This window comes from Rana temporaria, chromosome 10 (genome assembly GCF_905171775.1).
Source record: "Rana temporaria chromosome 10, aRanTem1.1, whole genome shotgun sequence".
NCBI lineage: Eukaryota > Metazoa > Chordata > Amphibia > Anura > Ranidae > Rana > Rana temporaria.
In genome coordinates, this window is record NC_053498.1 from 23,685,370 (window position 1) to 23,705,995 (window position 20,626).

Consider the following 20,626-nt stretch of genomic DNA (forward strand, 5'->3'; position numbering starts at 1 on the left):
TTTACTTAACACGCGGTAACATGAGATTAGAAAAAGTAGCCCTAAGGGTGGCGCCAGTGGAATCGAACTTCCCCTTTATAGTGCCGTTGTACGTTTTGTACGTCACCGCGTTTGAGAACGGCAAAATTTTGTCTCGACATTGTGTATGCAAGGAAAGCTTGACAAGAACCTCGTCGAGGAAAACAACATTTCTTTTACGACGAGATTCTCGGTCGTGTGTACGAGGCATAAGAGAAAGAAGCAAGCGACAGGGCTGAAAAAAGCACCTCCTTATGGGAATCATACTGTATGTTTCTAGCTTTGTCACTTTCCTCTTTGAATGGTGAACTATGGAATCCAATGTTATGCCTTGTACACACGATCGGAATTTCCGATGGAAAAAATCCGACTGAATTTTTTCATCGGATATTCCGACCGTGTGTGTGACCCATCTGACTTTTTTTCATCAGAAATTTAGAAAGAGAACATGTTCTCTTTTTTTCAGACGGAAAAAAATGATATCGGAACTTCCATTCGTCTGTAGGGAACTCCGACGGAGAAAAAAACATGCATACTCAGATTTAAGTCGACGCATGCTCAGAAGCATTGAACCTCATTTTTCTCGGCTCGTCGGATGTACACAGAATAAGAGTTTGTTAAATAAACAAAACCATAGTGTAGAGCAAGGTTTCTCAACCAGGGTACCATGAAACCCAATGGTTTCTATAGAGGTTGCTAGGGGTTCCTTGAGCAATGGGCAATTTCTGCCTCTCAGGCCCTGTACACACGACCGAGTTTCTCGTCAGAATTCAGCCAGAAACTCGATCGGAGCCGTATTCTGCCGAGAAACCCGGTCGTGTGTACACTTTTGGACGAGGAAACCGACGAGGATCTCGTCGGGCCAAATAGAGAACATGTTCTCTATTTCCTCGTTAGTCAATGAGGAAACTTGGCTCGCCAAGATCCTCGGCGGCTTCACAAGGAACTCGACGAGCCAAACAATGTGTTTTGCCCGTCGAGTTTCTCAGACGTGTGTACGGGGCCTCAGGTAAGTTTCCTCTGACACCATTGATCTTTTTAGCTATCTGCAAGGTTGTAATTCTTCCCAATGACCACAAGTGTAAGGAGCATTCTTCCCACTGACAATCACATTAATGTATCATGAGTTGTAAATATTGTAATTTCTAGCGGGGGTTCCTTGAGCCTGAAAAATTATTTAAGGGGTTCCTCTGAGTTAAAAAGGTCAGGAATGGCTGGTGTAGAGTATTACACACCTTATTTATCGGTGTATACCGCGCACTTCTTTCCCCTTAAAATAAGGGGAAAATTGAGGGTGCTCGATATACGCGGATACCCGCTTCCCGCGCTCAGTTTGAATGCCTGCGCCGACATATACCGAGTGCAGTACACTCGGCTACATTCGGCCAGGCTCGGCTTCGCTCGTGCTCACGCATAAACGTCACAGAGCGTGAGCACGAGTGAAGTCGAGCCTGGCGAATGTAGCCAAGGGTACTGCACTCGGTATACGTCGGCGGAGGCATTCAAACTGAGTGCGGGAAGCAGCGATTTGACGGGGAGACAGCGCGGGAGAACACCACCGAAGCCGCAGACGGATGCCGGACCCGACGAGGAGGACACCACCGAAGCCACAGACGGACCCGACGAGGAGGACACCAACGAAGCCGCAGACGGACCCGACGAGGAGGACACCACCGAAGCCACAGACGGACGCCGGTCCAGACGAGGCCGCCGATGGACGCCGCACAAGACACCAAAACTGTAAGTACTAAAATGTTTTTTTTACAGGAATGCGGGTCCACATTAGGGGTGCGCGCTATACGCCGGAGCGCGCAATACCCCGATAAATACGGTATATTAAATATTCCATATTAAATGGGACCTTTTGTTTTCTTTGTAAAATCTACTAAGACATTTAAAAATGGTTCTAGTTCACTCTCCACAATGCATATCATGTGAACCAATGGTGCCTTTGAGTTTTGATCATTCTTGGCAGTGAACGTTTCATGTGTAATTATGATGAATATTTTAACCACTCAGTTCTTCAATACTCTGAACGTCAGATCTATCCAAGAAGGCTTTCTCCAGGCTTGCTGGAATGGATTTGATTAAATTGTCCTTGAAGTCTCGGCAAAAGAACACATACAGAATAGGATTTATGCAACTGTTCATGTAAGCCACACATATGCAAATTTCATTAATCAGGTTATCTAATTGGTGTTTAGCTTTGTTAACGGGGACAAGGGGCCAGGTATAATACGGGAACCAGCAGATGAAGAAGCAGATCACAACTGCAATTAATATCTGATAGGATTGCTGGGATTGTATCGATCGTCTCCTTTTTTTCTTCAGCTTTAGAAATAGAAGACCATAAGACACAAGGATGGCGGCGAAGGGCAGCGCAAACATAATGGCAAATCTAGCGTGCCGCAACGTTTTCACTAATTGATATGATGAACTGTTTTCAAATTGCTCAGACTTTTCCGAACAGTCTGAAAAGTCAGTGTGTAGATTGTGAAAGGCAATAAATGGAACACTCAAAATCAGACAAAGCCCCCAAACCATGCCGGAAATAATGTGCGCTAATTTGCGTGTCCTGCGTAGCTTTGCCCAAATTGGCCATGTCACGGACACACAACGGTCAACGCTGATGACGGTTAGGAAGTAGACGCTGCTGCACATGTTCAGAATCAATGTCATTACACTGATTTTACACAACTCTTCAGGAAAGTAAGTTAGGGTGAACAAAGACCACTCCGCAATGCCGAACGGAAGAAAGAGGCAGCACAGGAAGTCGGCAATGGCCAAGTTGAGGAACCACACCGCACCGACGGTCTTCATCTTGAACCCAGCAATCCAGATGACTAAACCATTTCCCACGATTCCGACAATAAATGTGAAACTGTAGCAAGTGATGCAAAAGGCCTTAAGATATGGAAACACACTGGGAGAAACAAAGAAATCCGTATAGTTTTCATGGGACTGATTGTAATCCGTGGCTTCCATGCTGGATGAATATCTGCAGGTGTAAATATAAAAAATTGTCAGGACAGAGTATCATAATAAATATGTTTCATGAACACAAATACTGTATATTTTTATGAATATATAATGAGAAAGTGGATCCATAAATCTACAAGGCTGCATATTTAACCACTTTGTGGTTTGGGAAATGTATTTATTTTTTACACACAAATCAGCATTTTTTTCCTAGACTAGATTACTTAAAACTAGGGTTGTCCCGATACCACTTTTTTAAGACCGAGTACAAGTACCGATACTTTTTTTCAAGTACTCGCCGATACCGATTACCGATACTTTTTTAAAATGTCATGTGACAGTTTCTCAAAGCACAATACAGATTAGGTGGCACTGATATGCAGCACTGTTAGGATTAGGTGGCACTGATATGCAGCACTGATAGATGGCTGACTGGCACTGATGGCTGGCACTGGCAAGTGGCACTGATGGCTGGCACTGGCAGGTGGCACTGATGGCTGGCTGGCACTGGCAGGTGGCACTGATGGCTGGTGGGCACTGGCAGGTGGCATTGGTGGCTGGCGGGCACTGGCAGTTTACACTGACGGCTGGCGGGCACTGGCAGGTGACACTGACGGCTGGCGGGCACTGATAGGTGACATTTATGGGCACTGATGGGCAGGCACTAAAATGCCATTATGGAAGGCTGCCTGCAACGCCCAGCCTGGTACTCCTTGCACTCGGCCACATAAAAGCAGCAGCGGCCATCTTGTTACACCCAACCCAAACTATATGGGCTGGGTGTAACGAGATGTCCCCTGCTGGCATACTGTGGCTGAGTGCAGGGTGTACCAAGATGGGCGTCTCTGATGGCAAAACACGGAGCGTCACTTCCGCGACCGAATGTGATGGCTCCGGTCGCCGATCCCAAATGATGATGCGGCTGAGCCCTGAACTCTGCACTCCCTGCCAGCTTGACGCGCCACCCGCTGACTCTGCCAGCTATTGGCTAAGGCATCGGGAGCATTTCGATATCGGGACAACCCTACTAAAAACCCAAAAAACAGTGTATATTTTCTGAAAGCAGAGGCCCTGAAGAATAAAACAGCGGCTGTTGCAATTTTTTTTCTGTCACACAATATCTACTCAGCGGTTTATCAAATATACACTCACCAGCTACTTTATTAGGTACACCTGTTCAATTGCTTGGTAGCACGAATTGCTAATCAGCCAATCACATGGCAGTAACTCAATGCATTTAGGCATCTAGATGTGGTGAAAATTATGTTCTAAAGGTCAAGCATGGGAATGGGGAAGAAAAGGGGAGTTAAGTGACTAAAAGTGTGGCATGGTTGTTGATGTCAAATGTGCTGGTCTCAGTATTTAAAATACTGCTGATCTCCTGGGATTGTCACACACAACCATCTCTCGGGTTTACAGAGAATGGTCCGAAAAAGAAAAAAATATCCAGTGAGTGGCAGTTGTGTGGAGGAAAATGCCTTGTTGGCTTCAGAGATCAGAGAAGAATGGGCAGACTGGTTTGACATGATAGAAAGGCAATAGTGACTCAGATAACAACTCATTACAACCAAGGTATGCAGAATACCATCTCTGAACGCACAACACATTGAACCTTGAAGCAGATGGGCTAAAACAGCAGAAGACCACACCGGGTGCCACTCCTGTCAGCTAAGAACAGGAAACTGAGACTACAATTCACACAGGATCACCAAAATTGAACAATAGAATATTGGAAAAATGTTGGTCGGATGAGTTTAGTTTTCAACGGTTAACATTCAGATGGTCAGGTCAGAATTTGGGGTAAACAACATGAAAGCATGGATCCATTCTGCCTTGTATCAACCATTCAGGCTGGTGGTGTAATGGTGTGGAGGATATTTTCTTGGCACACTTTGCCAGCTGGGCTGCGTTGATGTCATTCGCATGCGCATCCTCTCATGTCTCATCCCCCTTTTCTCTCTCATCCTCCCTCCCTTACCCCTCACCCCTCTCTCATCGTCTCTCTCTCTTTCTCATCATCCCTCTCTCTCTCTTTAATTTAATTTGTTATAACAATAAATTGTTTGTATATTTATTTATTTATTATTCATAAAAGGCCCACCAAAATCCTCAGCACCAGGCCTGTGATGTTCTTAATCTGGCCCTGCTGACAGGTGGAATAATCTGGTGTGCTTCCGCCCGATTGCTTTCACACACCCTTGTATCGGCACCACCCCCCTGCCCGCATGTATTCTGGGCTCCGCTTGCCCATCTGCAGGCCCGGGACAAACATGGGGAATGCCGTTGGGTGGAGGGGATGAAGAACGTTGGACATGTGTCTGCTTTCCTCCCCTTCTTGTTGGTGAACCGAAAAGTGACATGGACGTGTTGCCAACCTACCAGACTGAAATTTACTGACAAACCACCCAAAATTTACTGGCACAGCCAAGTTTTTACTGGCATTACCAAAAGTTTCAAAAATACAGTTTTCAGTGCAAATTTCAGTATTTAGGCTACAAACAAGTACAAGATGTAATTAGAAATTGGATTAAAGATACATAATAATGCAAAAAATAAAAAATTCTTATTTTATTTTCGATATAGTAAGTAAGTAGCTCAGGGATTGGCCTCAGGAGGGTAAGAAATTAGATTGGGTCAGGCACACACACATGAAACTGACTCTCACAGTGACAATGACAGCAGGGTGCAGCAGCATAGATCACGACATGACATGTCCCCTTCTGAGTCACAGCGACAGTCACTCTCTGCGCCAGGTGGTTCCTTCAGTCCACTCCAGTCTAAACAGTCCCGCTCCCGCTTGGCTCCCTTGCACTATGAGATCACACGACATACTCAGTCACCAGGGGCGGACTGACCATTCGGGCACTGCCTGAGTGCCCCATGCCACTACGGGGCCCCATCGGGGTTGCCAGCCTCAGTAAAACCAGGGACAGTATGTGAAAATCTGTGTTTTTAAAAAAAATCCCAAGATTATAGCCGCCCGCCTCTCCAGTACCTTTTCAGTGTGTGTATGTATACTGTGTGTGCATATTGTGTGTCTGCGTGTATACTGTGTATGTATACTGTATGTATGTGTGTGTGTGTATACTGTGTGGCCCCATAATCTATTGCCTTGGGGCCCCATAATCTCCTATTGCCTGGGGGCCCCATAATCTCCTATTGCCCAGGGGGCCCCATAATCTCCTATTGCCCGGGGGCCCCATAGTCTCCTCCTGCCCGGGGGGGGCCCATGGGTTGTCAGTCCACCCCTGTTAGGCACCACCTCCTCCAGCCAAGCATCACAACCGTGATTTTTTACTGGCAACTTTTTCCTTTTACTGGCATTTACAGGCAGGAGAAATTGCCTGCTTTTTACTGGTCTCTCTCTGTCACTTTGCCTGCCTAGCATAGCCGGGAAGGAGTGTATTGCAATGTAATCGGTGCCAATCACTTACTGTGTTCATTCAGAAAAGGAAGAGGACGGTAAATGATCCTCGCTCCACCCAGAAATATCTCCCTGTGTGCCTGCAGTAGCTAGTGGGAGAGAAGAGGAGGGAAGCCAGAGTGCTGCATTAGGGGGATGGGGTGGGACAGGCAGCAAGGGGATTTTGCTCCAAACGGGTGCTTAGGGTGTGCCCAGGCATGCCACACACCAAGATGCAAAATTATATTTTTCAAACAGGCGTTTGATGGGCAGTAACACTGGCTGTACCCTTTTGACCAAATAGTGCTGTGCCGCACCATGTGGAATCCATGCAGTTGTGGCACAGCGGTGCAGATTTTTAGGAGGCGACATATTGCCTCCTCACCGACCGTCAAGTGCCCTCTGAAAAGTGTTCCACCACAGATCGCTCTTCAGTGATCTTAGTGTGAACAAGCTCTTATAAATATTGTTTTTTCTATTTATCTAGGTGCCTGTTGTTCTATTCTTTTTATTCTTTGGAACAGAGATTAATAAAGAAATGTACACAGAAGCTGACAGGTACAGTGACAAGAACACTTCAGGGTAAGATTAGCAAATTCTTCTTCTGCTTTTCGGTGAGCAGGAATTGGTTGCATCAAAACATACAATCTAGATAAAAGCACATTTAAAGAGTTAGCAGGTGTGGTCACAAATTTTATGATCTGCTAAAAGCAGAGGCATTCCAATCATTCAGCGAACCCTCATAAAAAATGATACAAGCTGTATTTATTCCTAGTCTGTGGAGATGGAACATATTTGATTCTCTGATGTTATCAGGCAAATTGATACAATTTACATTGCTACAACCATAAGACTTTACCATACTCCATGAAATTTGCCTTGTACACACGATCGGAATTTCCGATGGAAAAAGTGTGATGGATTTTTTCTGTCGGAAAGTTAGAAAGAGAACATGTTATCTTTTTTTTAAACGGAAAAAGGAAAAGAAAAGGAAAGAAAACTAAGAGAGAGAGAGAGAGAAAGGAACAGAGAAAGAAATAAATAGAAATAAAGTAAGAAAGCAAGAAAGAGAGAGAGGGAAAAAAATAACGAAAGAAAGAAAGAAAGAGAGAGAGAGAGAGAAAGGAAGAGTTTATTCCGACGTAAACTCGGATCGTTTGTACAAGGCATTAGATGGGCAAATTCCAAATGCCCCCCACGTGCGGTCCGAGTGGCTGGATCGCTTTCAGAAGCCCACCCTCCGCTGCTCACCAGTGTTACCATTTTTACTGATGCATTCGAGAGAAAGAAAGAAAAGTAAGAGAGAGAGAGAAAAAGGAACAGAAAGAAAGAAATAGAAAGAAAGTAAGAAAGCAAGAAAGAGAGAGAGAGGGAAAAAAAGAAAGAGAGAGAGGGAAAGAAAGAGAAAGAAAGAAAGAAAGAAAGAAAAGTAAGAGAGAGAGAGAGAGAGAAATGAACAGAAAGAAAGAAATAGAAAGAAAGTAAGAAAGCAAGAAAGAGAGAGAGGGAAAAAAAGAAAGAGAAAGAAAAAAAGAAAGAAAGAAAGAAAGAAAAATGAGGAAAGAAAAGTGAGAGAAGAGAGAGAGAGAGAGATAGAGAGAGAGAGAGAGAACGGAACAGAGAAAGAAAGAAATAGAAAGAAAGTAAGAAAGAGAGAGAGAGAGAGAGAGAGAGAGAGAGAGAACGGAACAGAGAAAGAAAGAAATAGAAAGAAAGTAAGAGAGAGGGAAAAAAAGAAAGAGAGAGAGAGGGAAAGAAAGAAAAGAGGAAAGAAAGAAAGAAAGAAAAAAAGAAAGAGAGAGAAAGAAAGAGAGAAAAAGAAAGAAAGAAAGCAAGAAAAAAAAGAAAGAAAGAGAGAGAGAGAGAAAGGAAGAAAGAAGCAAAGAAAGAAAGGAAAGAGAAATAAATAAAGAGAAAGAAAGAAAGAGAGAAGGGGAAAAAAAGAAAGAAAGAAAAGTAATAGAGAGAGAGAGAAAGGAAGAGAGAAATAAAGAGAGAGAGAGAGAAAGGAAGAGAGAAATAAAGAAAGAGAGCGGGAAAGAAACAGAGAAAGAAAAAAAGAAAGAAAAAGAGAGAGAAAGAAAGAAATTAGGAAAGAAAGAAAGAAAGAGCGAAAGATATAAAGAGAGAAAGAAAGAGATGAAGGGAAAAAAGAAAGAAAGGGAGAAAGAAAGAACAAAAGCATTCTTTATATGTAGCACAGGACCAGCAAATCTAATTGTGTATGTGGGCAAACTACTAAACAATAAAATAATTTCTGATAACAGACTGTGAATAAAGACATTAGCAATGCCAACCATCTATTTATCTATACAAATAAAAAACAGTTCATGATATTTTACCTGATAAAATGTGGCTTTTCGTGCAGAGTAGTGAAGGCATGAATTGGAATTATCTAAGGTTAAACCTTTGTGTTTATGTCTTCCTTTCTACACACACAATAATAAAATGAGAAGGATGTTTCAAAATATCTGTTTGCCGCAGTTTCTTATGAACATGTATCTGTTTTGGTATTTCTTAGGCGCCTTTCACACTGGGGTGGGGCAGCATCGGCGCAGTAAAGCCCTGCCATTTTTAACGGCGCTTTACTGCCAATTTTGCTGCGCTATTCGGCCGCTAGCGGGGCGGTTTTATCCCCAACTAGCGGCCAGCGCATTGCCGGCGGTATAGCTGCAGTGTCCCATTGATTTCAATGGGCAGGAGCAGTGGAGGAGCGGAATACACACCACTCCTTCACCGTTCCAAAGATGCGGCTAGCAGGACTTTTTTTACCGTCCTGCTAGCACACCACTACAGTGTGAAATCCTTCGGGGCTTTCACACTGGAGAGACAGCAGCAACTGTTTAGGGTCAGTTTGCAGGCGTTATTTTTAGCGCAATAGCGCCTGCAAAACGACCCAGTGTGAAAGGGGTCTTACAGTTGACTTATTAGGCTGGTGAACCAGGATAAGGAGTCCAATGAAATTAGAAAATTACAGTCACGTAGCGAAAATAAAAATACTTTTTCTTCTGTTAAAGTTGTGTGAATTGAGCCAATTGCCCAATTGCATCTCCCAAATAAATTACTTTCCACCGCAGTTTACTTCCACATGGTGCAAAATACACTTTAATTATTAATCTCTACACCGGGGCTCTCCAAACTTTCTAAACAAAGGGCCAGTTTACTGTCCTTCAGACTTTAGGGGGCCAGATTGTGGAAATTGGGATCTACTTTTCTACAAAAGGCACTGACATCAGTGGGAAAAACAATGTCCCAAAACTTTTTTTTGCATTGATGCATGTCCCCTGGGGCAGGACGCGGGTCCCCAAACACCCTTTATGGCAATAACTTGCATATGAGCATTTAAAATTAGCACTTTTAATTTTCCATATTCGTGTCTCATGGACTTTACCGGTGTTCGCACTCATTTTTTGCCCGTTCGTAAGTTCTGGGGGTGTTCGGCTTATCCCTACTCCTGACAAATTCTCTGTCACATCTAATTCTTATAAGCTAACTGTGTGCAGGGAGAGAGAGAGGAGCTTTCTGAAGTCATCGGTGAAGTCGGGGTGGGCGGGAAAAGAGCAGCTATCGATCGCCAGCCAATTATTTGGCTTCTTACGAAAGGGGGTGGAGCCGCATACACGTAGCGGCCCGCCCTGACCCCATCCTATTGGCTGGCGATTGATAGCTGCTCTGTGCCACCCATCCCGTCATCGCCAATGAATTCTAAAAGCTCCTCTCTCTCTCTCCCTAGATTACAAGACAGTGTCACACGCCTGTCACTTTGTAGAGCAATGTGCAATGTCGAGCCGCGCTGGAGGGAGAGAGAGAGAGGAGCTTTCAGAATATTCATCGGCGATGTCGGGGTGGGCGGGACCGAGCAGAACGCCAGCCAATAGGATGGGGTCAGAGCAGAGTCGCATACATAAATAATTGGCTGGTGTCTCGCCCACCCCGACATCGCCAATGAATTTCTAAAAGCTCCTCTCTCTCTCCCTGCACAAAGTTATATTATAAAACAGTGTCACACAAAACAGAGCTTACAAGACCAATATCTTCTCAAGGCTGTATTATCTCAGCCAGCGCGGGCTAGACATTGTTACAGGGCAGACTAAGGGAGTGATTAGTGATCATTAAAAAAATGGGCAGGAACGTCAGCGGCGCCAGTTGTGCAAAATTAAAATAAAGAAAAAAAATTAATGATTTAAAAACAACATAAGGATGGTGTCACCCTGTTTCGGTCCACGCCCACTATTAATGCCAGTGCATTACCTGCCTAATGTGATTTCTCTTTCCTCTCCTCGCCTGTGTTGTGATTGACAGGTTGCTATAACATGGGGGCGGGAACTTCCGCAGACTCGAGATTGCCATAGCAACCTGTGAGGAAGAAGGACGGCCTCCCTGAGGCATTACTGAGCATGTGCAAGATTTGCTGGTGCATGATGGGTAGATAGCTGCAAAGAAATCCAGGAAATTAACACGAGATGCCCACAACCAGAATGGAAACTGCCTGCTTCCGAGATCAGTAAGTAAATAACAATTTTTAAAGAAAGTAAAACCGCTAAAAGTATGACATGTTAGAAATATTCATTTTTAGGTTTTGACAGTTACAGAGCAGTGTTTTAAAAAAAGAATGTTTGGGGGACTGGAACTCCCCTTTAAGGACCTTGCCTGTTTTTTAGACTCTGTGTTTGCAAGTTTAAAACATTTTTTTTTGCTCGAAAATTACTTAGAACCCCCAAACATTATATATATATATATATATTTTTTTTTTTTCTAACACCCTAGAGAATAAAATGGCGGTCATTGCAATACTTTTTGTCACACCGTATTTGCACAGCGGTCTTACAAGCGCACTTTTTTGGGGAAAAAAATCACTTTTTTTAATTAGAAAATAAGACAACAGTAAAGTTAGCCCGATTTTTTTTATATTGTGAAAGATAATGTTATGCCGAGTAAAATGATACCCAACATGTCACGCTTCAAATTTGAGCCCGCTTGTGGAATGGCATCAAACTTTTACCCTTTAAAATCTCCATAGGCGAAGTTTAAAAAATTCTATAGGTTGCATCTTTTGAGTTACAGAGGAGGTCTATGACTAGAATTATTGCTCTCGCTCTAACGATTGCGACGATACCTCACTTGTGCGGTTTGAACATCGTGTTCATATGCAGGCGCTACTCACGTATGCGTTCGCTTCTGCTCGCAAGCTCGTCGGGACAGGGCACTTAATTATTTTTTATTTTAATCGATTTTATTAATTTTTACAGTGTTTAAAAAAAAAAAAAATGATCACTTTTATTCCTATTACAAGGAATGTAAACATCCCTTGTAATAGAAAAAAGCATGACAGGTCCTCTTAAATATGAGATCTGGGGTCAAAAAGACCTCACATCTCATATTTAGACTAAAATGCAATAAAAAAAAAAAAAAAAATTGTCATTTGAAAAAATGACAACAGGAAATTTTACCTTTAAGAGCTATGGGCGGAAGTGACGTTCACTTGTATCCCAGCCAAGCAGCGTGAAGGACCCGATCGCCTCCGCCGCTGCCGACGGCTCCGGTAAGCGGTGGAGGGCGCGGGAGAGTGGCAGGCCCTCTCCCGACGCCGATATTGGTGATCTTGCAGTGAATCCATCGCGGAGACCACCGTTATCGTTTGAACAGGACCGGCCACGGTAAAGATGAATATCTCGGTTGTGGCAGCAGCTGCCATTACCGAGATATTCATTTTTAAAGTGATGACGTATATGTACGTGAGGCGGTCCTTAACCACTTAAGGACCACCCCATGTACATATACGTCCACAATATGGCACGTACAGGCACATGGGCGTATAGGTACGTCCTCGCCTATTAGCGGGTGGGGGGTCCGATCGGGACCCCCCCCGCTACATGCGGAGGTCGGGTCCGCTCGGGGAGCGATCCGGGACCACGGCGCGGCTATTTGTTTATAGCCGCTCCGTCGCGATCGCTCCCCGGAGCTGAAGAACGGGGAGAGCCGTGTGTAAACACGGCTTCCCCGTCCTTCACTATGGCGGCGCATCGATCGCGTCATTCCCTTTATAGGGAAGACACGATCGATGACGTCATTCCTACAGCCACACCCCCAAACAGTTGTAAACACATACTAGGTGCACCCTAACTCCTACAGCGCCACCTGTGGTTAACTCCCAAACTGCAACTGTCATTTTCACAATAAAGAATGCAATTTAAATGCATTTTTTGCTGTGAAAATGACAATGGTCCCAAAAATGTGTCAAAATTGTCCGAAGTGTCCGCCTAGAATACGTAAATCAGCGAGTGCCCAGCCGTGGGTCGCAGGCGCGTGCCTGCGACCCGGTCTGAAGCTCCGTGACCAGGACCGCGGGACCCGTGGTCCCGATCGCTGCTGGAGTCCCGCGATCGGTCCCCGGAGCTGAAGAACGGGGAGAGCTGTGTGTAAACACAGCTTCCCCGTTCTTCACTGTGGCTCCGTCATCGATCGTGTGATCCCTTTTATAGGGATACACAATCGATGAAGTCACACCGACAGCCACACCCCCTACAGTTAGAAACACATATTAGGTCATACATAACCCCTTCAGCACCCCCTTGTGGTTAACTCCCAAACTGCAATTGTCATTTTCAGAGTAAACAATGCATTTTAAATGCATTTTTTGCTGTGAAAATGACAATGGTCCCAAAAATGTGTCAAAATTGTCCGAAGTGTCCGCCATAATGTCGCAGTCATGAAAAAAAAACGCTGATCGCCGCCATTAGTAGTAAAAAAAAATAATAATAAAAATGCAATAAAACTATCCCCTATTTTGCAAACACCATAAATTTTGCGCAAACCAACGCTTATTGCGATTTTTTTTACCAAAAATAGGTAGAAGAATACGTATCGGCCTAAACTGAGGAAAAAAAAACGTTTTTTTATATATATTTTTGGGGGGATATTTATTATAGCAAAAAGTAAAAAAAGGTGATCAAATACCACCAAAAGAAAGCTCTATTTGTGGGAAAAAAAGGATGACAATTTTGTTCGGGAGCCACGTCGCACGACTGCGCAATTGGCAGTTAAAGCGACGCAGTGCCGAATCGCAAAAAGTGCTCCGGTCTTTGACCAGCAATATGGTCCGGGGGTTATTTGGTTAATGTCACTTTAGGCTAAAAATGCTGAGGGTTTAATACTACAACAAACCATAATTCATATGCTTCTTAGGTCAATTTGAACAGTTTCTGAGCCAATATCTTCACCAGTCCGAAGTTCGCACCTATCAGAAAAGGCTGTCTCCATCCTAGCTGGGATGGACTTAAAAAAGTTGTCCTTAAAGTCTCGGGAAAACGACACATAAAGAACAGGGTTGATGCAACTGTTAAAGTAAGCCAGACATATCGCAATTTCGTTTATCAGATTATCTAATTGGGAGTTATCATGACCAATGTAGATGAATGGCCAAGTATAATATGGAAACCAACAGATGAAGAAACAGACCACGACAGTGATCACCATCCGATAAGACTGACGAGATCTTATTTTTATCAGTTTCTTCAGCCTATAAAAAATGAGACCATAAGAAATAAGAATAATGGCAAAAGGTAACACAAACATAAAAGCAAGTCTGATAAATCGTAAACTTTTTACGAGGCGATCCTTAGCGAAGGCCAATTGAGCGTTCTTTGGAGCACAGTCTGAAAAATCGATTTCGAAATAATAAGTGCCAATGGGAGTGCTGAGAAGGAAAGCAACCACCCAAGTAATCACCGATACCACACGGGCCATGTTGAGTGTTCTGTGTATTCTTGTCCACATCGGCCACATTGCAGACACACAACGATCAACACTGATGACTGTTAGGAAGTAGACACTGCTGCACATGCTAAGAACCAATACAATGGAGCTAACAAGACACAGCTCCTGGGGATAATAAAATAAGTTGAACAAAGCCCACTCTGCAATCCGAACGGGTAGGAAAGAAGAACACATCAAGTCAGCCATCGCCAGGTTGAGGAACCACAACGCATTGACGGTCTTCATCTTGAATCCAGCAATCCAGATGACTAAGCAATTTCCTACAATCCCGACAATAAAGGTGATACTGTAGCAAAGAATGCAGAAAGCTTTAAGGAATGGAAAAAGATTTGGTGAAACGTAGAATAACGTGTGATGGCCCCATGCAGTGTCATTATCTGTGGGTTGATTGAAATAATAATGGGTCCATGTGGTATCATTGTCCAAAGATTGATTACCATTAAATGTGGCCACTTCCATGTTTTTCTGTAAAAAGAAAACCTAAAATGAATAGGACAGACTAAAACAATGGGTATTGAAGTGATTGCAAATCCATATACAGTATCTGACAAAAGTCAGTACACCCCTCACATTTTTTTGGAAATATTTTATTATATCTTTTCATGTGACAACACTGTAGAAACGACACTTTGCTACAATGTAAAGTAGTGAGTGTACAGCTTGTATAACAGTGTAAATTTGCTGTCTCCTTAAAATAACTCAACACACAGCCAATAATGTCTAAACTGTCTAAGTGAAAATGTCCAAATTGGGCCCAAAGTGTCAATATTTTGTGTGGCCACCATTATTGTCCAGCACTGCCTTAACCCTCTTGGCCATGGAGGTCACCAGAGCTTCACAGGTTGCCACTGGAGTCCTCTTCCACTACTCCATGAAATCACACAGCTGGTGGATGTTGGAGACCTTGCGCTCCTCCACCTTCCATTTGAGGATGCCCCACAGATGCTCAATTGGGTTTAGGTCTGGAGACATGCTTGGCCAGTCCATCACCTTTACCCTCAGCTTCTTTAGCAAGGTAGTGGTCGTCTTGGAGGTGTGTTTGGGGTCAGTATCTTGTTAGAATACTGCCCTGCGGCCCAGTCTCTGAAGGGAGGGGATCATGCTCTGCTTCAGTATGTCACAGTACATGTTGGCATTCATGGTTCCCTCAATGAACTGTAGCTCCCCAGTGCCGGAAGCACTCATGCAGCCCCAGACCATGACACTCCCACCACCATGCTTGACTGTAGGCAAGACCCACTTGCCTCTGTACTCCTCACCTGGTGGCCGCCAAACACACGCGTGACACCATCTGAACCAAATACGTTTATCTTGGTCTTATGCCCTGTACACACAAAGGTATGGCATTACGTCTAGGTCTGAAATCCAAATGCTTGGATTTAAAAGCATATGTAGGTTGTCATTGCTGACTTTCTAATTAAAATCTCAGTTGACTTCAGGACTTTCTAATGCCCTGTACACGCCAATGGCGAGGGAGTTTCCCTCGCGGAGCATGCTGGGGGAGGGTATTTCTGGAGCAGACGCCATTAGGCGGGGGTCTTGTTCCGGGTGTGGCGCCCACCTTCAGGGTGACCACACATCACGGCTACCCGGCTAGATGGCCTACCAGGCCGGGGTGTTCCTGGTTCCGGGACCATGTTGGCCCGGAGCATCTGAAGCTGTGGCGGAGGCCCCAGTGATCCGACTGGGTCCCCAAATTCTGAGAGGATCCCAAGCGATATAGCTGTTCGGTGGGGAGTCAGTCTGAGGAGAGCCAAGAGAGGCTGGCGATCCAACAGGGCCTGGACGATCCATCGGGGTCGAGGTAACCGGACACTGAGAGGTTGGATGTCAGCAACCTATCAGTCGGTAACCTGAGGCAAATACTACCTGAGGGAGATTCGGGCACAAATACTACTGAAGAGGATTTTTCTTCATTATCTACGTCCTGGGAAAGAGTCTGTGGCAGAGACTTGTTTTCCTCAAAGTTCCGAGTGATACTCTTGGCTGCCAGGTCAGTGTAAGAGGCCTGTTCGGGTACATCATACCGACTCTGGCTGGAGTGGCGACGAAATTAAAGTGTCGTTGGAAGCAGGCTCCTGCGGGGGTGAGCGCTACATATGTATAATTTTATATATTAAAACTGAGCTACTGAGTACATATTCTATATATATATATATATATATATATATATATATATACAGTAAATCCTTGGTTTGCGAGCACAGTTCATTCCAGAAACATGCTTGTAATCCAAAGTACTTGTATATCAAAGCATTTTTTTACAAGGTATAAAAGAGAAGAGAGGAACTTCTAAGTGTAGCAATAAGTTGCTAAATGTTGTACCTTCATTAAATGTAACCATATTGCTACACTTAGAGGCTCCTCTCTTCTTTTTTATACTGAGTTGTGACGTGACTCTACTCTTATATCAAGACATCGCTTGTAGATCAAGGCAAAATGTATTAAAACATTTTGCTTGTCTTGCAAAACGCTCTCAAACCAAGTTACTCTCAAACCAAGGTTTTACTGTGTGTGTGTATATATATATATATATATATATATATTTTTTTTATATATATATATATATACATACACATATACCATTCCAGTGCACCTGATGAAGAGCTAGGAGGCTTGGAACTGTTGTGCATGTTGAAAGATGATTACTATAAATAAAGGAAGTGATTATTGAGTTTTAAACATTTGAAGGTGCAGTGACTTATTGGAACAGTATAGTATTGGTGGATTGGAACCTGCCTGTCCTCAGCACCCTTTATATAGGAAAGCAGTCCACTCATTAAGATACTGTATATGCAGTTAAATACATATTTCTACAACTACCTGTATTTATATGCAGTTAGTACAATCTATGTGTCTATATCCCCTCAACAAAAACATGAAAACATTGTTAATTGCTATTAGGTATTAAAAGTGATTCTATAAAGTTCAAAATCCGTTCCCCATATCACACAATGAAGTGCTGTAAACAGTTATCTTTAACTTTTCCTAACTGCACTACCAAAACAGCAGTTAGCAGACAAAGTGATATTATATACAATGAATTATTTTATGACCATTATTAATTTTATGATTTGGCATCCCTTACCTGAAATTAGTTTATTTCTGGGAAATATTCTCTGCCTGTTAATCTCTAGGACCGTTCAGCAGCTATCCTGGATCAGTTATGTTGCTCCTCTTTTTTGGGACTGAGAGTTGACTGTGACGCTTTGAAAAATTATTTCTCATGAAGATAAGAAGATAAGAATGAGACTTCTAAAACTGTGCATTTGAAACATGAAATACGGTTAGAACTTTGTGTGATAAGATAAAGCATTTGTTTTCTACAGAACTTTGAGAGTTATTGAAATTATTATATTTTCAGTGCTAAATGATGAGCGTATAGATTTGTATATTTTTTTTTTATGTTCAGATTTAAGTTAAAAAAAGTATGTTTTTTTTTTTTCAGCCCAAGTTTAATTTACAGAAGAAAAAAAATACTGTAGTTCTGTCATTAAAAAAAAAAAAAATGGTTACATAGAGAATTAATTGCAATATACAATGGGCTAGATTCAGCAAGAATTTACGCCGGCGTATCTTAGTAAATAGTAAGTAATAGTAGTAAATTCAAAGCTGCGCCGGCGTATCTTCTTTCTGTATTCAGAAAGCAAGATACGCCGAAATTAGGCTAAGATCCGACTGGCGTAAGTCTCTTACGCCGTCGTATCTTAGGGTGCATATTTACGCTGGCCGCTAGGTGGCGCTGCCGTCGATTTCAGCGTAGAATATGCAAATGACCTGCATACGCAGATTCAGAAACGTACGTGCGCCCGGCGGATTTTTTTACGTCGTTTGCGTAAGGCTTTTTCCGGCTTAACGTTACTCCTGCTATATGAGGCATAGCCAATGTTAAGTATAGACGTCGTTTCCGCGTCAAATTTTGAAAGTTTTACGTCGTTTGCGTAAGTCATTCGTGAATAGGGCTTTGCGTAAATTACGTCCACGTCGAAAGCATTGACTATTTGCGACGTGATTAGGAGCATGCGCACTGGGATACGTTCACGGCCGGCGCATGCGCCGTTCGTGAGAAACGTCATTTACATGGGGTCATGTTTTATTTGCATAAAACACGCCCACCTCCTGACAATTTGAATTTGGCGCGCTTACCCGGAAGATTTACGCTTTGTGAATAATACACTTGCCCGTCTAAGTTGCGGAGGCGTAGCGTAATTAGGATACGCTACACCAGCATAACCTTACGTCCCCCTACCTGAATCTAGCCCAATGTGTATATATATATATATATATATATATATATATATATAGTATAGTATAATATGTAATATAGTATATTAAAGAATATCTTACCCCAACATTTCATATTTATGATATGTGTGTGCTGTATCATGTACTCGTATGAACATGTTTCCTGTTCTTTTTGTGTTGCTTGTATTGTGTGAAATTCCTGCCAGTCCCTCTGCTTTCCTATTTCAAACTGACCATGCTAACCTAGGCACGCAAGCACATCCATACCAGTGTGGTCAGTTTTCTAGCTGTGCTGGGAGAACAGCCTGCCTGTCCACCAATGGTCAGACTTGTGCTGACACGCCCCCCTGCACAGCCATTCACTTTACTGGGAAGATCAGAGTGCTGCTGTTTCTTCCTCCCCACCTCTCTAAGTCCCTTATGTAACTGAGAGCAGAGGGTATGTGATTACTTATATCGTTTAATGACTGCAACTAAAGACTAATGCAAAAACTAATGCTACAGATAAAATGTCTGTTCTTTAACAAATATGTTATATTTACATTGTGTTATAAGAGATCCCTGAGGAAGTCACGTGACCAGTGACGCAATGCGTCGGGTTGAGCCTTGTGACATCAGTTCTGGTTGTGTTTTAACAGAAGTACAGTGAGGAGGCCTGTGTGTCACTACTCTCATTGCTTTTTACTGTTATCCTTACTTGATGTAAGCTGTTTTTTTACTAAATAAATTTAATTTGGCAATATTGCACTATGACTGTTCATTGTTTCCTTTGAGCGCCATTTATACAAGAAGTGCCATTCCTTTGAGCGAGCTGTTTCCTCTATATGTGGAATTACCCAAGATGTTTTGATGAAAACTTTTGGAGATAGTTCTTCGTCTTCGCCTGGAACCTGGATGCCTTTACAGATCTATCAGCAGGAATCCTTATCTACAGGTCCTCCGTTCCCAGTAGAATCCTTGTATGGGGAAACGCGTTGGGTGGAGCTTTCAGTTCTAGACATCACATCACGTTCGTAACCAGCTGGTGTGAGCCGCGGTTACTTTTTGAAATTGTCTTTTTATCTCTCGGATTTGTAGTAAAGCCTGTAATAAATCAATGTTTTTTACGGCAATACTACACCATGAGAGTTTTTTATTTTCCTTCTTCCTCCCTCACAACACTTGTGTGTTACGGCTGGAGACAAACTGTTTTTGGTGTGTAAAGGAAACTGCCATTCTCAGCTTGGCAGAATCTCACTAAGGATAACACTCCACTTATCCCTGTGTCCGACGAGCCTTGGAAATATCCCTAGTTGTTTGAGAACCATCTCCACAGTGTACGGCTTTGGAATCCAGTATTGATCCGTGTTTGTGACATTGAAAGGATTTCCTGAAGTGCAGGTCGGCCCAGGGGTGAGCACTTTACTATATTTTATCTGGTAAGCGGACAGTCATTCATTTATATAAGGAAACAGGGCTGATCCTAGGAAGGGTGCACAGGGTGCTCCGCACCCAGGTGCCACAGAGGTGGGGGCGCCAAAGTGATCCCCTCCCTCCTCCTTGTCTGTGTCCAGAGGCGGAGCGCATGTAGCGGGTGCTGCGGTTCCCCATCCCGCTTGCTCTCTCTTTTGGCAACTGACAAGAGCGCATACCTCCCACTGTCCCCGGAATCCGAACTGGGTACCACAGCGGAGCCTAGTACCGGAACACGTTCCGGTACTAGGCTCCACTAATTAATTGTGTCCAGTGTGCATGGAGCAGTCTCCTGTCTGCCCCACCCCCTCTGCGTGTGTCGGCTCTTTTCCCATAGGCAGTGTGATGAGAGGCTTCTGGGTTGGCCGGAGCTGCTGCCAACCATCCTGTGCACTCCCAGAAATGCTCTCCGAGTGCCACCCTCCAAGCAACCAAAGATGCCACGTATGCCCTGCCCCCTGTATGGTGCTTTTGCTCACAGCGCGCCCAAGCTACATGGATCTATTGGACAAGTACTGATCTATAGGGACAAATTATGTGGGGGCTCTGATGGGGACACCTGCTGTGGGGGGCTCTGATGAGGGACACCTGCTGTGAGGGGGCTCTGATGGAAACTAATGAAGACTTCTTAGGGGAGCATCTCTGTGTTTGAGTCGTAGCCATATAAACATTTGTAAAGGGTAGGATTTAGTAAGATGACCACGCCCATGAAGGGGCGGCAGAAATATTTCTGCACCCAGGCGTCTGTGACCC

At 43.6% G+C, this 20,626-nt stretch overlaps 2 protein-coding genes across 2 annotated transcripts; both read right to left on the reverse strand.

Annotated features, from left to right (window-relative positions):
• Nucleotides 1–2,025: 2,025 nt before the first annotated feature.
• Nucleotides 2,026–3,003, reverse strand: LOC120915813 (C3a anaphylatoxin chemotactic receptor-like). The gene has a single exon (XM_040326612.1). It carries the CDS (start codon nucleotides 3,001–3,003, stop codon nucleotides 2,026–2,028), a length of 978 nt encoding a protein of 325 aa, XP_040182546.1.
• A 10,567-nt stretch (nucleotides 3,004–13,570) lies between these two features.
• LOC120915814 (C3a anaphylatoxin chemotactic receptor-like) lies at nucleotides 13,571–14,635 on the reverse strand. Its single transcript, XM_040326613.1, has one exon. The coding sequence runs from the start codon at nucleotides 14,633–14,635 to the stop codon at nucleotides 13,571–13,573; it is 1,065 nt and encodes a 354-aa protein (XP_040182547.1).
• Between the last annotated feature and the right edge of the window lie 5,991 nt (nucleotides 14,636–20,626).